Source organism: Vicugna pacos, chromosome X (genome assembly GCF_048564905.1).
Source record: "Vicugna pacos chromosome X, VicPac4, whole genome shotgun sequence".
Taxonomy (NCBI): domain Eukaryota; kingdom Metazoa; phylum Chordata; class Mammalia; order Artiodactyla; family Camelidae; genus Vicugna; species Vicugna pacos.
This window is the reverse complement of record NC_133023.1, coordinates 86,362,015-86,379,246: the sequence shown is the minus strand read 5'-3', so window position 1 is coordinate 86,379,246 and position 17,232 is coordinate 86,362,015. Positions and strand designations below refer to the sequence as shown.

The 17,232-nt window shown below is 35.5% G+C and overlaps 1 protein-coding gene across 4 annotated transcripts in view; it reads right to left on the bottom strand.

Moving 5' to 3' along the window:
- The window catches only part of XIAP (X-linked inhibitor of apoptosis), a 53,181-nt gene that overhangs the window by 14,070 nt on the left and 21,879 nt on the right, over window positions 1-17,232 (bottom strand). For 3 of the 4 annotated variants that reach the window (XM_006203980.4, XM_031671362.2, XM_015238906.3), the window contains exons 6-7: window positions 13,048-13,248; window positions 2,616-7,090 (exon numbers count right to left, since the gene is read on the bottom strand). In XM_006203980.4, coding sequence (XP_006204042.1) covers window positions 6,897-7,090; window positions 13,048-13,248 — 395 coding nt within the window. In that variant the 3' untranslated portion in view covers window positions 2,616-6,896. Of the gene's footprint in view, window positions 1-2,615; window positions 7,091-13,047; window positions 13,249-17,232 lie in introns of those variants that run through there. The other variant, XM_072955856.1, reaches the window with a different exon arrangement.

The following is a 17,232-nucleotide window of genomic DNA, read 5'->3' as shown; positions in this document are numbered from 1 at the left end:
CTGTAGTCATTAGTTATGGTGCTTATAGGGTCTTGGAAATACCAAATTAAACCAAATAAGATTGGGGGGGAACCCTCTAAACAGACCAAATCTATACAAAGCCAAATGGCTAGGTTTTAGAAGTGTTTTTTATAAGCAAGCTAGTGGTTTGCAGGGAAAGAAAGAAAACTAAATCAGACTTTCATCTAGCCTTACCTACCTTAAGATTTTTATTTTGGTTACAGTTAGAGACCAATATTGACCTTAGTGTGGATTTATGCACTCTCCAGGCCTTTAGAGACATAAGATCACTGTAAGAATTTTCTTTGGTTCTTTTGTGCCACAGCTTTAAAAATTTCAGAATTCAGAACTGCTAGTTATTATGAATTAGAGGCTGAGCCCTTCCAACTCAAATTCTATCATTTGTAGATTAACTGCTCACATTTTACTGAAGCTTTGGCTCTTTCTAGAAGTGCAGATCTGTTCTGTACAATTTCAACTGATTGCTGTCACACTAGCGCTTACAAATGAGTCTTCAAATACTTAACTCTTCTGCTGCTTGATTGGAGGATAGTTTAATAGCAGAGCAACATGGGGCTATTTAGCAGTGTAAGGGCTGAAGATTGATTTTCATTACAAAATTCAGAGTACTGTCTGGAAGAAAACTCTGTTGAAAAATGGAATCAGAAGGGACTTTCAGGATGTTGCATTTTATGTCTTAACATTTTGGTAGCAAGAGAAAATACAAGACTGGATCGGCAATGAGTTATCAGAAGAAAGGTGAGGACGACAGCCATCTGCAGAGTGACATCAATTTGATTTACAGGTTTCGGCCATTTAGTTATTTCTGGATTCAGACCCCATACGATATTCCAGTGGTTTTTCAAACTTTAGCCTGCATCAGAACCACCTAGAGGGGTTGTTAAAACAGATTGCTGGGTTACATCCCAGGGTTTCTGATTCAGTAGGTTTGAGTTGAGACCCAATAATTTGCATTTCTAACAAATTTCCACGTAATGCAGATGTTACTGATCCCCAGATCACACTTTGAGAACCACTAGGTATCCATACACCATGCAGTTAGCATACCAACTCTTATTTAATTTTTAATTTTTTAAAACTGAAGTATAGTTGACTTACAGTATTATATTAGTTTCAGGTGTACAACAATGTAATTCAATGTTTGTATAGCTTATACTCCAATTAGTGACTACAAAATAATGGCTATATTTGTGTTGTACAATATATCCTTGTTGCTTATCCATTTTATACATAGTAGTTTGCATTTATCAATCCCTTACCCCTATATTGCCACCCCCCTCCACTGGTAACCACTAGTTTGTTCTCTATACCTGTGAGTCTGTTTCTGTTTTGTTGTATACATTTGTTAATTTTTTAGATTCCACATATGATATCATATAGTATTTATCTATCTCTCTGACTTATTTCACTAAGCATAACACTCTCTAGATCCATCCATGTTGTTGCAAATTAGCCTACTAAGTATATTTATTCTACAATCTATAAGCAAACTACAAGTGAAACAGTGAGAACATTGTTTAAAAATATTTTTAAATGATAATGTCAGTTTTGAGGGGATTTATTTACCTTAATCTTCAAATAGGGAGGAAGAGGGAATAAAATTGATTTTAAGTCTTGTTCAGATGTCCATTAAATTTTAGCAGTGATACTGGTGAGTTAAAAATTCATAATTTTTATAAAAAATGTTCTAATCTAGTATAGGTACATAACAAGGCAATTTTACAGGAGAAATAACGTCTAGGATTTGCTCTAGAATATATCAGCAAATAAAGAAAAAGAGGGGGTGTCCTAGATCAAACAGGATTGGCAATATGTTATTTGTTGAAGCTGAATGATGAGTACCATGGGGCTCATTCTATTTCCTTTCTACTTTTATGTAAGTTTGAAAATTTCTGTAAGAGAAAGCTTTGAAAATTCGTATCTTCATCAATATTCATTGAAAGTGTAGTTGACATGTAAGAAATGTGGATTGCATTTAAGACAAAGTCTTATGGTATATCTCAGATAACACTGACAATAGTCAAGGATTCAACAATCAATCACTATACAGACTGGGCCTGAAACAGAACTCTCAGTTTAGGAACCTCCGCTGTGGGCAGGAAGGGGTAGGGGAAATAGCCACTTGAAATGCCGACTTCTACATTTCTCTCTCCCTTTAATGATCCTTTACTCCCTCACTTTTTATCCCACCAGATTTGCTTGCAGCTTCTGAAACTCTCTGGGAAACTGCCTCTACAGACTCACAAAAATCCTTCTCTCCTGTCTGCCTCAAAGGGGCAGTGGCTTTTTAAATCTCTGGCTGTTCAAGCCTTGTTATGCTGACTTTACTGCCTCTTGAGTCAACCAGGCCAATCTTTGTGGGGGAGGCGGGTTCATATTTTTAAATATGTTAAAAACTAACTTTTCATGCAAGTATAGAATTCTATAAATTCATGTGAAAATGGGTGTCTTTTTTTTTTAAACATGACATGACTTGATGTGTACCTTAATGCCTGGCCCAGTGGCATAGAATATATTTAGGAGGTTACATTTCAGTATTTTTAAGAGGTCTATTATATTTTTTTCTGAGAAAGTGAAACAAATACAAAGTAATATCATTTTAAAGAATAGTATTTTATTGAATAAGCTTTATTCACAGAAAAATAAGCTTTAATCTATGATGACTGCCAGATTATACAGTAGAAAGCTATTTTCTTAGTTTTCCATACTGATGGAAAGGTTTCCACTAAATGAAAAAAGTCATAAAATTATATTCACAAATATAGTACTCTATCTCAAACAGTTCACGTGATTATTCACAACACTAATACAACGACAAGAATCAGTCATTCTGTCAGGTTAGATAAAGTATAACAGTAATGAAAAAAATGCAAAATCTAAAAGATTAAACTCTTTGTTACATCAAATCAAAAATGCAAATTTGGTACTAAGTATACACAGAATGACAAAATATACTTATATAGTAATTTTAAATGTTCCATTAATGATACACAGTAAGAATGTAGTAAATGCATAAAACTATACACGTATCTGCAAACTTTAGACTTCAAAATAGAATCTTACCACCCAAACATTAATGTAGTATTGTACAATTTGAACCTATATGTATTTAAGATTGTCCTATTGTATTAGTTATAAAGTGTCATTTAACATGTAGTGAAGATTATGGTACAGAAGAAAGCATAGTTGAAAAAATAAACATTTGAGGCCTCCCAGGAGAGGAACCTTGAAGTTTCTCACCTTCAAACTATTTCCCAGTCTGGGCTACCACTAATTAGCTATACAGCTTTGAACAAATCGTTTCATCTTTGAGCCTCAGTTGCCTCATCTGTAAAACACGCGGGATGAATTAGATACTCTCTAAGGTCACTTCTAGCTCTGACACTCTATGATTCTATTATGCTGCAAATGAAATTCACATTGTGCTAAGTGTGTAAGAGTCAAATGGAAACTGATTGTGAAGGTGGGAATAAGCCAACTGTTTTTATTAGGAAAGCTCAACCAAACTTGGTAAGAATAATTTTTTCAAGTTTTTAAAAAAGGAATTTAAATATTTTTAAGGACTTGACCTACTTGTTTAGTGTAATTTGCATCTTAAGTTATGAGAAACTCCATAAAACATGAGTAAGAGTTACTGAAAGAGTTATTATCTAAGTTTTAGCCCAAATTTCCAGAGTCAAGGCAAACCCATGGAGTATTAGGAAGGGAATTAACATTTATAGCAGGTATCTTACATATATGGACTCCTTGAACTCTTATAACTTTGTAAGACAGGTACTATTCTTATTTCACAGATGAAATGGCTATATCTTTTTTCTTTTTTTAAAAGCAGTTTTGGCTAAAAATAACTATCTATCAGATACTCCCTCCCATTTTCTTATTTCTCCAATGGAAATGATATACAATCTATCCCATTTCTCCCACCCCTCCACCCTTTTCCCCCATATTCAACATCTATGTAATCAGGAAATGAAACAATGACCTGGGTCTAAAGGGTACAATACGTGCAACTAACGCTGTGGTGGTAGTCTCCATTCAGAGAGTTCAAAATATCAATTTTAACCACTAAAATGAAAACAAGAGAAAAACTACCAACATTTAAATAACATAACAATAAAAACAACAAAAGATCGTAATACACAGGGCCAAATCACATTATATACATTTGCTACACCCCTTCTACCTGATCTTAGCTCCTAACCAAAGGGGGAAAAACAAAAACAAAAATCTAGCAGGAAAGGCAATACAAAGCCATGAATTAATAAACTACAGTTTATAAACACTAAACCCATTTCTCAAAAATTAAGACTTTTGATCAGCATACTAGATTACTACAAATAAAGAAATTATTATAGAACAACTTGACTCTTCACATGACTAAAATGTAGTAAAATAGGTGGTACCTTTGAAATCTGAGAGGGAACTTTATACAGAAAAGGAATGTCTACATGTAGATACTGAAAACTATTTTGGGAAGGGCAGGGAGATTTGGATCTGGCTGTATTTTCGACCTTCCAAGTGATTATTCTTTGCACAATTAGATGGGAAGGATCCAGTGCTTTTTCGAGTGTGAACACAGACAAACATTGGTAAGTTTTTAAAAATCTGATTAGAAGTTGGAGTGCTGAGTGATTTAAGAACCTGAAGCAACAGCACTTCTAAACAATTCTTAAAATAAACTTGTTAGCCACATCAGCTTCATGCATTAAATTTCACAACTCATGGGGAGAAAAAAGATCTTGCTTAACTCTAAACATACAAAGCTTTAAAAGAGTTGTAATGAACTGAAGCTCCTAGAATGGGCAAAGCCTTTTGTTAAAACAATTCAGTCCTCGGCCAAAAACTCAATTGAACTAACTACCTGACTTGGAGCTGACGTGTCCTGGAAAACAGTTTAAAAACTTTAACACTTTTCTCCCCTTGTAATTTAAGGTTAAACTTAAAGCTTAGACTATACATGTAAAATTTACCTTAATGAATATATAACTAAACCTAAGTGGAAGAAAGTGCAAAGGTAAAGAACTGAGGATTTATATAATAAAATAAAAACAGGGCAGTCATTATTTGAAAATTTTCTCATTTAAGTTTGCAATGCTTTAAATGAATATCAAAGTAGTAACCAACAGAGGTTAAGAGAACATAACAATACTCTTTCTCTTGGAAAACACAACAAAAATATAATTTTTAAGTTTCACTCTCAACAAAATGCCTCGCTCACCTCTACAATAGGTCATTGTGAGAATATTTGCCTGGGTGTTCTACGAAGCATTTTTAAACTTTCATTTTTTATCTATATGATTCTTATTCAAGTTTTTTCTCTTTAATATTCAAACAACTGTTCTTTTCTTGTTAGTATTTTATAATTTCCAAGAGGTTTTTAAGGATCTTGAGAGAACATTTATTTCAAAAGTATCTATTACTATTACTAGACAAGAAAACAAAACAATTTAGGTAAAGACTTGACATTTTGTCCTATATACATCTTAATCATCTTAACAGCAAAAACTTACATGAAACTTTAAGATACAAGATGATACGAGAATCTCAACGTGGAAAGCTGTCACTATAACTACGAGCAGTGTACAAACATGCTTCTACTTTTACCTACATAAGCTGACAGATGTTTAAAATACTGGGTTAACAAAGATCTTTTAGTAAAGTGACTTAGGCAGGCTTAAACTAGCAAGGATTAAGGATGAATCCTTACTAATTAATTGGAAGATCTGAGACATATTTTATATTTCATTTTACAAAATCAGGAATATTTATTTTGAAACAAGAGAAGACATGGTCTACCTGTCAGAAAACTACCACTCAGAGATATTTTTCATCCACAAAGCAGGAAAAACATATAAACATTTAAATTTCACATTGGCACCAAAAAGGTTAACTGCCCTGCCTTCTTGGATTAGAAAAACTAAAGCTGAGCAATAAGTAGTTTTGCAGGCGTTTGAACATGCCTAAGCCTTTAAATCAGTAACATACTTTCTAAAAATTCTGATTACAAAAGTAATACATACTTATAAAAAACTCAAACAGAACAAAATGAAAAAAGTAGAAACTAAAAGGCCCCTGTAAAGCCCCAGTGGGACCCATCCCCCCACCCCCTCAAAAGAAACCACATTTAACAGTTTGGTGCCTATCCTTCCAAATCTTTTGTTCTATACATATATAAAACACATATACACACACACCTTCATTTGGCTCATTCTATACATAGTGTTTTGCCACTTGGATTTTACACTTAATATACCTTTGATATCTTTCCTTGTCAGTACATGTAGGCTAGATCGTATTTTATCATTAAATACCCTTTTAATAATGGCAAAATCATTTTTTAAAATCATCCACCCAAGTACATGTGCATAACTCTAAAAGAAATGGACAGAATCCTAATACACAAAGACAAACATCTAAAAATAATCTCTATCTTTCCAGCAGTGTGGAACAGTTCATTCCTTTTTCACACAAAACAAATTATGTGATTGGGGAGATTAACTCTAATCCCCACGTTTACACAGAATGCTCCATTTGTTAAGCCTATCTGAAAAGAATGAAAAAATCGGTTGATTAATTCACTTACATTTAGAAAACTAAGTCAGTGTACTACAAATACACATTGTGATCAGTTACAATATGTTGCTTCTTAGTCTAGGGTTTCAATTAACTAACAGTGGAAAAAATAGGACAATACAGCTAAAATCATGAAAAATCCAGAAATTCAAATTTTAAATTGCCAACTATAACACTGCAGTTTACATTTTTTTCTACTTGGTAGCAAATGCTAATGGAATTCAAGGCTGATTTCTTAAAGTTGGTTCACATCACACATTCAATCAGGGTAATAAGAACATAACACGCCTACTGTAGTTAGATTAAGACATAAAAATTTTTTGCTTGAAAGTAATGACTGTGTAGCACATGGGACATTTGTCAACTGCTTCAGCACATTGTTTACAAGTGACCAGATGTCCACAAGGAATAAAAACTACAGCAATATTTCTATCCATACAGATTTTGCAAAGCTTCTCCTCTTGCAGGAGCCTTAGCTGCTCTTCAGCACTAATTTCTGTACAAAGAGAAAAAAAAAGTGGTAATTTTAGACTTTTTTAGTTGTTTAAATTCATTAAACAATGTGAACCCCTACTATGTGCCAGACACTAATCAAGTGTTGGGAGATAGGATGACTCACACATGGCATCTGCCCTTAGGCAGCTCGCATGCCAGTGGGAGAGGACATGAGCTGAGGCTACGGAAGTAAGCACACAGTACAAAGTGATGAGCGCTATAATGAAGTTACGTACTAAGTGCCCTTGGACAAGATGAGAGAACAAGTTCTTCTGTTCAGACTAGTTGGGGAAGGCTCCACAGGTTGGTGGCTACTGGGTGGGGGGGAGGGGGGAAATGCAAGAGTGACATTTAAACATGGCCAACAATTTGCTAAGCAGAGAAGCAAGGGTTAGGTAAAAGGAGCACCATATGGAAAAGGCATGGCTTATCCCAGACACGGAGGAATGGATTTGAGTGACTGACCGCACGTGAGGGATGAGGAAGAAAGAGGAAATCAAGTCGATTTCAAGATTTCTACCATCGGTGACAAGGGGATAATGATGCCAATAAGAAATATTAAAAGAAGTACAGGTTTGAGATTTTCAAGATATTTTTGAGGTGTTTGCAGGGAATCCATATAAAAATGTTCAGTAGGCCGTTGAAGAGTCAAGTCTTGAGGTCAGGAGAAGACAGTGCTAAAGACAGAGATTTCGGTGTCATCAATATACAGGTGGCACTGAAGCACCTGCTTAATTCAGCCTTCCTCAAACTAAGTTTTGTGAAATGTTAACAAATACGCCACAAAAATGCGTTTCATGGTCAAATAAAATTATAATGACAACAATATCAACAATAGCAGCAGTTAACAGGAATAAAGCACTTACTACCATATGCTGGGCACTATTCCAAACGTATTACGTATTTTAACAATCTTTGTAATCACTGTATACCTGTAGTTTCCAAAGTCAGCCTCACATGAGAATCACTTGGGGCATTTTTTAAAAAACAATAGACTCCTAGGCCTGAAACACTGAATCTAAAATTCCTGGGGCTGAGCCCACTGTCATTTGGGAACCATGGCTATCAAGCTCAGGGCAGTATAACACAGTGTTATGTCCTCTCTGAGAAGTTCATAATGCATTTCCCTGTTTAACTACAGAGCTCCTTTTCGACAGCACCTCTTTTAACATCCCAGAGAACACTATTCTGAAAACAATTTGGGAAATAGTGGTTTAATTTTATTCAAAAAATAACTTACTGAATACTTAGCTAGGTTCTATGTACTAGAGATAGAACAATTAACAAATACACAGACCCTGGGCTCCCAGTCATTCCTAGACAAGTAAGGGACACAAGTAGATGATAAATTATAATACAGTATGATGATAAAGGTAATTACAATGTGTTATGAAGGACATAGGAAGGGGGTGTGTGTGTGTGCACACACACATAAAGGGAAGGCCTCCTAGAAAACATATACCTAAACTGGGTCCTAAAGAATGAGCAGCAGTAAACTAGGACAGGGAGAAAGCCTTGAGGGGAAGAAGCAGTGGAAGAAGAGGGTTCTGGTAAGAGGAAATGGCATAAGCAGGCTCCAAGGGGAGAGACAGAACTGGGCCTGCAAGTGCACAGGTAAGGCGTGGGAAAGAACCTGAGAGGGAAAAAGCATGAGATGAGGGTATAGAAGGTTAGCAGGAGGCTGATCAGGAAAGATTTGGCAACCCATGTAAAGGAGATTGGAGTTGACACTGAGGGTCCTGGGAGCCAGGGAAGGGTTTTAGCCTGGAAAGAGATATGATCAGATTTGTGCTTCAGAAAGGTTTTCCTGGCTAGTGGTGGAGGAGAGGATTGCTTAATCTCTTTTTTCTTAAAAGGCAAACTTCTGGGCATAATCAAAACTATAAACTCAAACAGGGAACAGAGAGGTAAAAAGACAGCACCTGCCCTCAAGAAGCTTGTCTAATGGGCAGGATAGAAAAGAAGATAGTGCCAAATCAATGTTACAAATGCTTTAGCAGCAGAGAGAGTAGAAGAGTGAGCTGTGAACTCTGCTATGGGTACTGGGGAATACTTCGAAGTGACCTCTGAGCTGAGCCTTAAAGGGTGAGTTCAAGAAATGGATTTAGGAAACTGGGGGTGGAGTGGGAATGAGACTAGGTATACTAACAGGAAAAAGGCAATTGGGGTATAGGAAACAACAGCAGTAAAGGGATGGCATTATAAACTCATCTATATTATATGAAAGCATCTGACCAAAAAAGCCAGAATAAGGCGTACACACGTGCCATAGCCATGACTCGGTTAAGGGAAAGCACGGAGGTGACAGGCTTTCTGCTGCCATCCACAAGCAGAGGGACTTGGAGATTATACAGCAGAAGCAGAAAAAGGTGAATGAGAAGAAGGAACCCAAGTAAATTTGTGGCTTCATGTCTAATTTTCTTGTGCTTTGCCTGTGTGCCTGGAGCCAGTCCCAGCATGCTCGAGCTGCCTCCTGTAGTACTCACAAGTCCCAGCACCCATCGCAGTTCCTCTACCTGAGTTTACAGCAGGTCCCTTTCATGTTTCCTGCCCCTCATGTAGCTTCTCTCCCCCTGGGTCAGTCCTGGGAGTGAAGGGATTACCCCTTTCCAGTGTTTTTTAAAAGTAGCTTGTAATTCCAAGAAAAATCAGAAAGAGGAAAACAAGTAATTTATACATTACTATTTAATGTGATGCCACAATGAGTTAAAAAAGGACACTGGACCAGATACCTACAGTAGTCAAATGTACAGAGATGGAAAGCAGAATGGTGGTTGCCAGTGGACAGGGTACATGGGGAGTTGTTGAGGAGTAGGTACAGGATTTCAGTTTTGTAGATGAAAAGAGTTCTGGAGACTGGCTGTACAATAACATGAATGTACTTAACACTACTGAACTGTACACTTAAAAATGGCTCAGATGGTAAAATTTATGTTATGTGTTTTACCACAATTTTAAAAAAATTTATTAAAAAAGAAAGAAAGAAAGAAACACTGGACCAGTGTCAGGAAACCTGCATTTTACTCCTATCTTGGGGAACAGCATATCTGCACTTCAGTTATCTCACTGAAGTAATGAAAATTATATGATCTTTAAGGTGCCTTTTGGTTCTGATTGTTTGTGATTCCATGTTACCGACCACAGTGAAATGAACTGTCATGCCTACCAAACACTGGTATCATGAACTCTACTTTTCCTACCTTATTTCAGCCTTGCATACAGACACTTACTTGAGATGGTGATACTCAGGGCATTTTTTCTAGACTGATAGTTTACCTCTGGCAATGACTTTGCTCTAACCTTTAGAGTAACTATAGGATTCTACATCCCTCCTTAAGGCACCTTTCTCCTTCCACTTCCTACAAGGCCCTCTTCTATCTAGCTCAGGAGGTTCCAGGCATATAGCAATAAAGGCAATAGTTACATAATTGTTTATGTTATTTGCTAGTATTTTTACATTATTTTAAACCACTTCTAGAATAAACTGATGATATTCATGTTCCTATTACAGGACATCCATATGGAAAGACAGACTGATAAGGAATGTGTATGGGTGGCAGTAATAGCTCAGTGGCAGAATGCATACTTAGCATGCATGAGGTCCTGGGTTCAATCCCCAGTATCTCCATCAAAAAATAATAAAATAAATAAAATTTATTTTAAAATGTATGTGGGTAATTTGATTTTTATATTATATACTGTAATATACACAATGAGGATTAAAATAAATGAAGTAAAAGGCTTTATATCATACTATGCCATTTTTAAAAACAAAGAAAAATACTGATTTGGTACTATCTTTAGAAGACTAGGGCATTCTCTGTCACAAGCAAATAGGATAAAAGCTAGCATCGAACCTAGGATCTCTGAGTGAGTAACAGTAACACTGTAGTTTTTCCAACAACTTTCATCTGCTTTATTTCAATTAGGCCCACCCTCTATTTTGTACAAAATTAAGAGATTCCTAGTGCCAGTCTTTCCTCATCAGCTTTTGGGAAGAGAAATAAACAGCAGCCCTTGCATGAGAAGATAGCCTGGATCAATTATCTGCTTTTCAATTTTGTGAGACCAAGGAGAGGTCAACTGATGAATTCCAACCCATGCTCCTGAGAGCTGCCATCTGCTTAGGCCCTCTTTCCCACACCACCCTGGCTTGTAGTCTCACTGATAATAAGAACTCCCCCACCAATTCCTGTTGGACAGAGAGCAAACAACCCCAATGCACTCTGTCCCTTGTTCACTTCCTATTGCAATCCACTAAATCCTTCAGTTGCAAACACATTCAGGTATAAATCTAACACCTTACTGTCAAACTTAATTAAGCCTGAGTTGTAGTTAAGATGCAGGGCGAAATGACACAATCACTTGCATTTCCATTGCAGTAGAAAGATGATGAATTAAATGGTTTATTTACCATCACTAAGACAAGTAGAATTTTTACAGGTTTTAAATAAATGCATCCTTAGGAAAAGAGTAGTATGTTTTCTGCTGAAACTTTTACATCAACTAATGTAATCTTAAAAATCATTAATGTTATACTGTTTTATGACTTATGTAATTATCTGAATAATGTTTCAAAAGCATCTGAAATAACATAAAGATCAAAAGGGTCTTTAATATAAAAAAATAAGTAAACTTTTAGGTTCATTAGCACTAGAATTCTCATCTTTGGGGAGAGGTGGTCAAAAGCTTAGAGAATAATGATTATAATAAAGTACCCAAAAATGTATTCATTTTAAAATCTTTTCTTTAACCTTCAGGGTTGCTGGCAAGTTCTAAAGTAGCTGTCATCCTTAAAGGAGGAATTAGAATTTTTTATCTCTTTTTTCCCCTAAAAGGAATTTATATACTTTTATATTATTTAATACACTTTCTATATATGATTCACAGTATTAAGATGTCATTCATTCAAGGCTCTATTTAGCAATATGACCCTTTTATATATTTATATCATATAAAAAGTTACAGAACACTCTAAATCCAAACAGTTCCAACTACAAAACTTAGAGTCTACACACAATGACAAAGTTTGCCTTTGTTGTTCTTTATCTAAAATAGAGAAATAAACTCACACTTTTAAAATTAATGGATCAGTAGATCCTACTTGGATCCTGATTAAAACAAATCAACTGTAAAAACATTTTAAGACAATGAGGAAAATTAAAACCAACTGAATTTCAGATGGTATTATGGAATTATTGTCAATTCTGTTAAGTGTGATAATAGTATGTTGTGGACTAAATGTCTATGTCTCCTCAAAATTCATATGTTGAAGCCCTAACACCCAATGCAATGGTACTTGGAGGTAGGGCTTTTGGGAGGTAACTAGGTTTAGATGAGGTTGTAAGGATGGGACCCACGATAGGATCAGTGTCCTTATAAAAGAGCACTGTTTTCTCTCTTGGCCATGTGAGGACAGAGAGGGAAGGAAGCCATTTGCAAACCTGGAAGAGCATCCTGACCAGGAACCAAATCTGCCTGCACGTTGACCTTGCACTTCCCAGCCTCCAGAGCCGTGAGAAACAAATCTCTGCTGTTCAAGCTACCCAGTCTATGGTATTCTGTTATAACAATCTGAGTAGATTAACACACAGTATTGAGGTTATGTTAAAAAAAAGTTCTTATCTGTTAGATGTTTCAGTCTTTAAAGGTAAATGATAGATGAGGTGTCTAGCATTTACTTTGAAATACTACAGCAAAAAAAAAGTTGGGGGAAGAAATGAAACAAGATTGGAAGAGTGATGATAGTTATTGATGCTGGTTGATAGGTACATAAGGGTTCATTATACTGTTCTCTTCACTTTTGAGTATGTTTGACATTTTTCATAACAGGAAGTTTTAAAAAAACATTTAACCTATGAGAGGAAGGAAATGAATGGGCCACAAGGTCATATAAGATAATATTCATAATGAAGTGTCAATAGGTGTTTCTTGCTTTTTAAAAACAGGCATGCATACCTTTCTGTAGTGAAGTCTGACTTGATTCATCTTGTGTGTTGTCTTTCTGAGCACTCACTAGATCTGCAACCAGAACCTCGAGTGATTTATAGTTGCTCCCAGATGTCTGAATTTTTTCTTCCATTATTTTCTTAATGTCCTTGAAATTGAATCCCATTCGTACAGCTTCTTGTACCATAGGATTTTGGAATATGGTATCATCTGAAATGAAAATGGGTGAGGAAAAAGAACACAGTTTAAATACTTATGTTCATTAACACAACTCAACAACAAAGTATAGTTAAAAAGAAAAATTTAAGCAGAAAGTCAAAAAACAAAAACAAACCAGCAAACCAAAGATGCTTTGGGAAGAGGATTTTGATTTAGGCACCAAATCTTATAATAATTGAAAATGCAATGAGCATGTATTTTGTATCACTATGAATTGAGAATATGTGCTTTAAAGACTATGATGAAACAGTGAAAGATAAGGTAAAACAGATAAGAAAAGGGTTAAGTGCTTTAAAAATCTGAACATTTTTCAAATCAGCTGTGCTTATGAACAACTAACATAAGTTACTTAAAGGGTGAATGTCTTTACTGAGTCACCAGCAATTATTTTGAAAATTGGGAAATTTTCATGGGAAATAGAGGGAAGTCTCAGTCTGTTACCTTGAATCTACCAGTTTCCTATCTCTCAGACTTAGTTTCTGCAGCTGAGGAGGGTGGACTACATAAGGCAAGAAAGCAAATAGAATACATCTATCCAAATTCATCAAATTGTGCATCTGAAACATGTATAGTTTACTATATAGAAATTATACCACAATAAAATTGTTTTAAAAAAGGAAGCAGATAGAACCTATCTTTAATGTACTCAAAGTAGGAATACAGATTGTGTAGGATATGCTAAAAGAGGAGACATCTATCCTGAGTCATCAATTCCACTCTTGGGTATTAAAAATGAGTACAAACATCCACCAAACACATACACAAGAATATTCATAACAGCGTTATTTATAACAGCCCCAAAGTGGAAACAACTCAAATGTTCATCATCAGGTGAATGGATTAGTAAATTGTGATATATTCAAATACTACACAGCAAGAAAGAAGAATGAACTACTGCCACAGACAACATATGAAGCTTGTAGATATGATGAGCAAAACATCATCATAATGATTAACCAAAGACAAAAGAGTACATACTGTATGATTACATTTTTAAGATGTTCAAATCTAATCCATGGTATTAGAATTCAGAATATAACTTGGAGGGGGCTTGAAGGAGCTTCCTGGGGTGGTAAAAATGTTCTGTATCTTGATCTGGGTGATGGTTACACCATAAATACATTAAAATTCACTGAGTTGAATACTTAAGAGCAGTGCACTTCAGGCACTTTATTGTATGTATACATCATTAGACGGTTTTTAAAAGAGAAGGCTGGAAAGAAAGACATTCAGGGATTTGATTATAAAGAACATTATATGGTAAGCAACTAATGATATTTTCTAAGTAGGAAAGTAATTCAAAATTTGTGTTTGATAAAGAAAAATTCTCTCAGGATGTTATAATGTAGATAAAAGACTTGTTGGGAGACTACTACAATAGTCTAGATGAGAAATAAGGGCAAGAACTATGGTAGAACCAGTGGATTTTAGATAATATGAAAAAGGTGGAAATCATCAAATCTGGTAATTAATTAAATGTAGAGGGATTAAGGAATGCAAAGAGCTTAAAATGACTCAAATCACCAGGTGACTTTGTGAATTGTGGTACTATTAATCAATATGGGGGAAAAAGAACAGGACTGAATTCAGTCTGAACGGTTTTTAGAGATACTGAATTTGAGCTGCTTTTGAGATTTCTAGGTGGAGATGTTCAGATGTCTGCTGGACATCATTCTTTCCTGGTTCTATTAACTCTAATTGTTTCTTTTTTTTTTTTTTTAATAGTTTGTTTTGCTGGCTCCTCTGCCCACCTGATTAGACTTTGGTGGGTCCCTTCCATTTCGTCACTGATCTTTTTTACCATTTCTCTTGACACTCCCCTCCTACTATCACAATTTTAACCTCATTTATGAGTTCCAGGTTTTAATATCCACCTACATGGATATTCTGCAGGTATCTCAAGCTCAACTTGCTAGAAACCAAAAGCAGGGGCAACAGGATAGTCACATGAGAAAGAATGAAATGAACTCCTACCTCACATCATATACGAAAATAAACTCAAAATCGATCAAAGACTTGAATGTAAGAGCTAAAACCATAAAACTCATAGAAGAAAACAGGTGGCTTTGACTTAGGTAATGATTTCTTAGATATGATATCAAAAGCATAAGCAACAAAAAAATAGACAAGTTGGACTTTATCAAAATTAAAAACTAACATGCTTCAAAGGACATCAACAAGAAAGTGAAAAGATAACCTAGAGAATAGGAGAATATTTGTAAATCATACACTTGACAAGGGACTTATATGTATAAAGAACTAAAATATATAAAAAATTATTACAACTCCATAGTAAAAAGACAAGTAGCCCAACTTAAAAATGGGCAAAGGAGAGGAACAGAAATTTCTCCAAAGAAGATACACAACTGGCCCATAAACACATGAAAAAATGCCCCAAATGATTAGCTATTAGGGAAATACAAATCAAAACCACAATGAGATACAACTTCACAACCACTAGGATGGCTGTAATAAGAAGACAGACAACAAATGTCAACAAGAATGTGGAAAAACAAACTGGAATCCTCATACACTGTTGGTGGGAATGTAAAATGGTGCAGCCACCTTAGAAAACCGTCTGGCAGCTTATCAAAAGGTTAAACATAGAGTTACCACATGACCCAGCAATTCCATCCCTAAATATATACTCAAGAAAATTAAAAACATATGCCCACACAAAAACTTGTACACAAACGTTCATAGCAGCATCAGCATCATTCATAATAGTCAGAGAGTGGAAATAACCCAAATGTCTACTGACTGATGAATGGATAAACAAAATGTGGTATTATCCATAAAAAGGAATATTTTTCCACCACAAAAAAGAGTGAAGTAGTCATATATAATAAAGGTTGAACATACAAGAGTAGATGAACCTTGAGGCCACATATTATGATTCTATTTATATGATATGTCCAGAATAGGCAAATCCATAGGAATAGAAGTAGATTAGTGGTTGTTTGGGAGTGGGGAGGGCTGCAATGGGGAGTGACTGCTAATGGGTACGGGATTTCTTTTTTGGGGTTATGATAATATTCTGCAGTTAAACAGTAGCGATGGTTGCATAACCTTGTGAGTATACCAAATACTACTAAAGTATATACTTTATAAGGGTGACATTTTTGCTAAATAAATTGCACCTCAATATAAGAGCACTAATCCTAAATCAGAGAAAGAGTCTCATTAGTCATAAAAAGAATAGTATGCATTGTAAGAATGACTATTATCAAGAAATGTTACAGAATCTTTGTTTCTGGATAATTTCAAAAATATAGGCTGGAATAAGTGATGTCTTGAACTGTATCATTTATGTACATTACAAAACCTTTATCAAATAATCATCATAGTGGCTCTCCTTCTCAAGCATATTTATGAATATAGCATTCTCTTGCCTTGTATTCCTTAAGATACGAAACAGATGATGCTATGAGTACAGGGAATGGGGGAATCAGCAGACATATTCTAAATTAAACTTTACTATTTTTGAAACATGATGCCTAAGTTGAGAATGAGATCTGTAGTGTGATGTAGGATTCAGAAGATCTTATTTACAGTCCTAGCTCCACTAATGCTCTGTAATGTAACTGTGGGCAGGTCACTGAACCTCTGTTTCTTCATCTGAAAAGTGGGATAATAATATATTCTCTGCTTAACATATCTTTCTCTGCACACTTTTTTAGTTTTTAAAGATGTCTATGATGAGGGAAAATAACTTGTGATAAAAACCTCTACCTCTCAGGGGTGAGAGGTATTGCTCAATGATTGGGTGCATGCTTGCACAAGGTCCTGGGTTCAATCCCCAGTACCTACATTAACAACAACAAAAAAAACCCACCTCTAACTCTCTAAGGTATTAGGAGGTAAACAAACCACACCGTATCCCTCTGAAGAAGCTGGGGAAGGGAAAAAGGTATGGTAGATAAGGAAGCAGGTAGGTTATGGCTGATCATGGTGATGGCACATTAGTAGAGCATG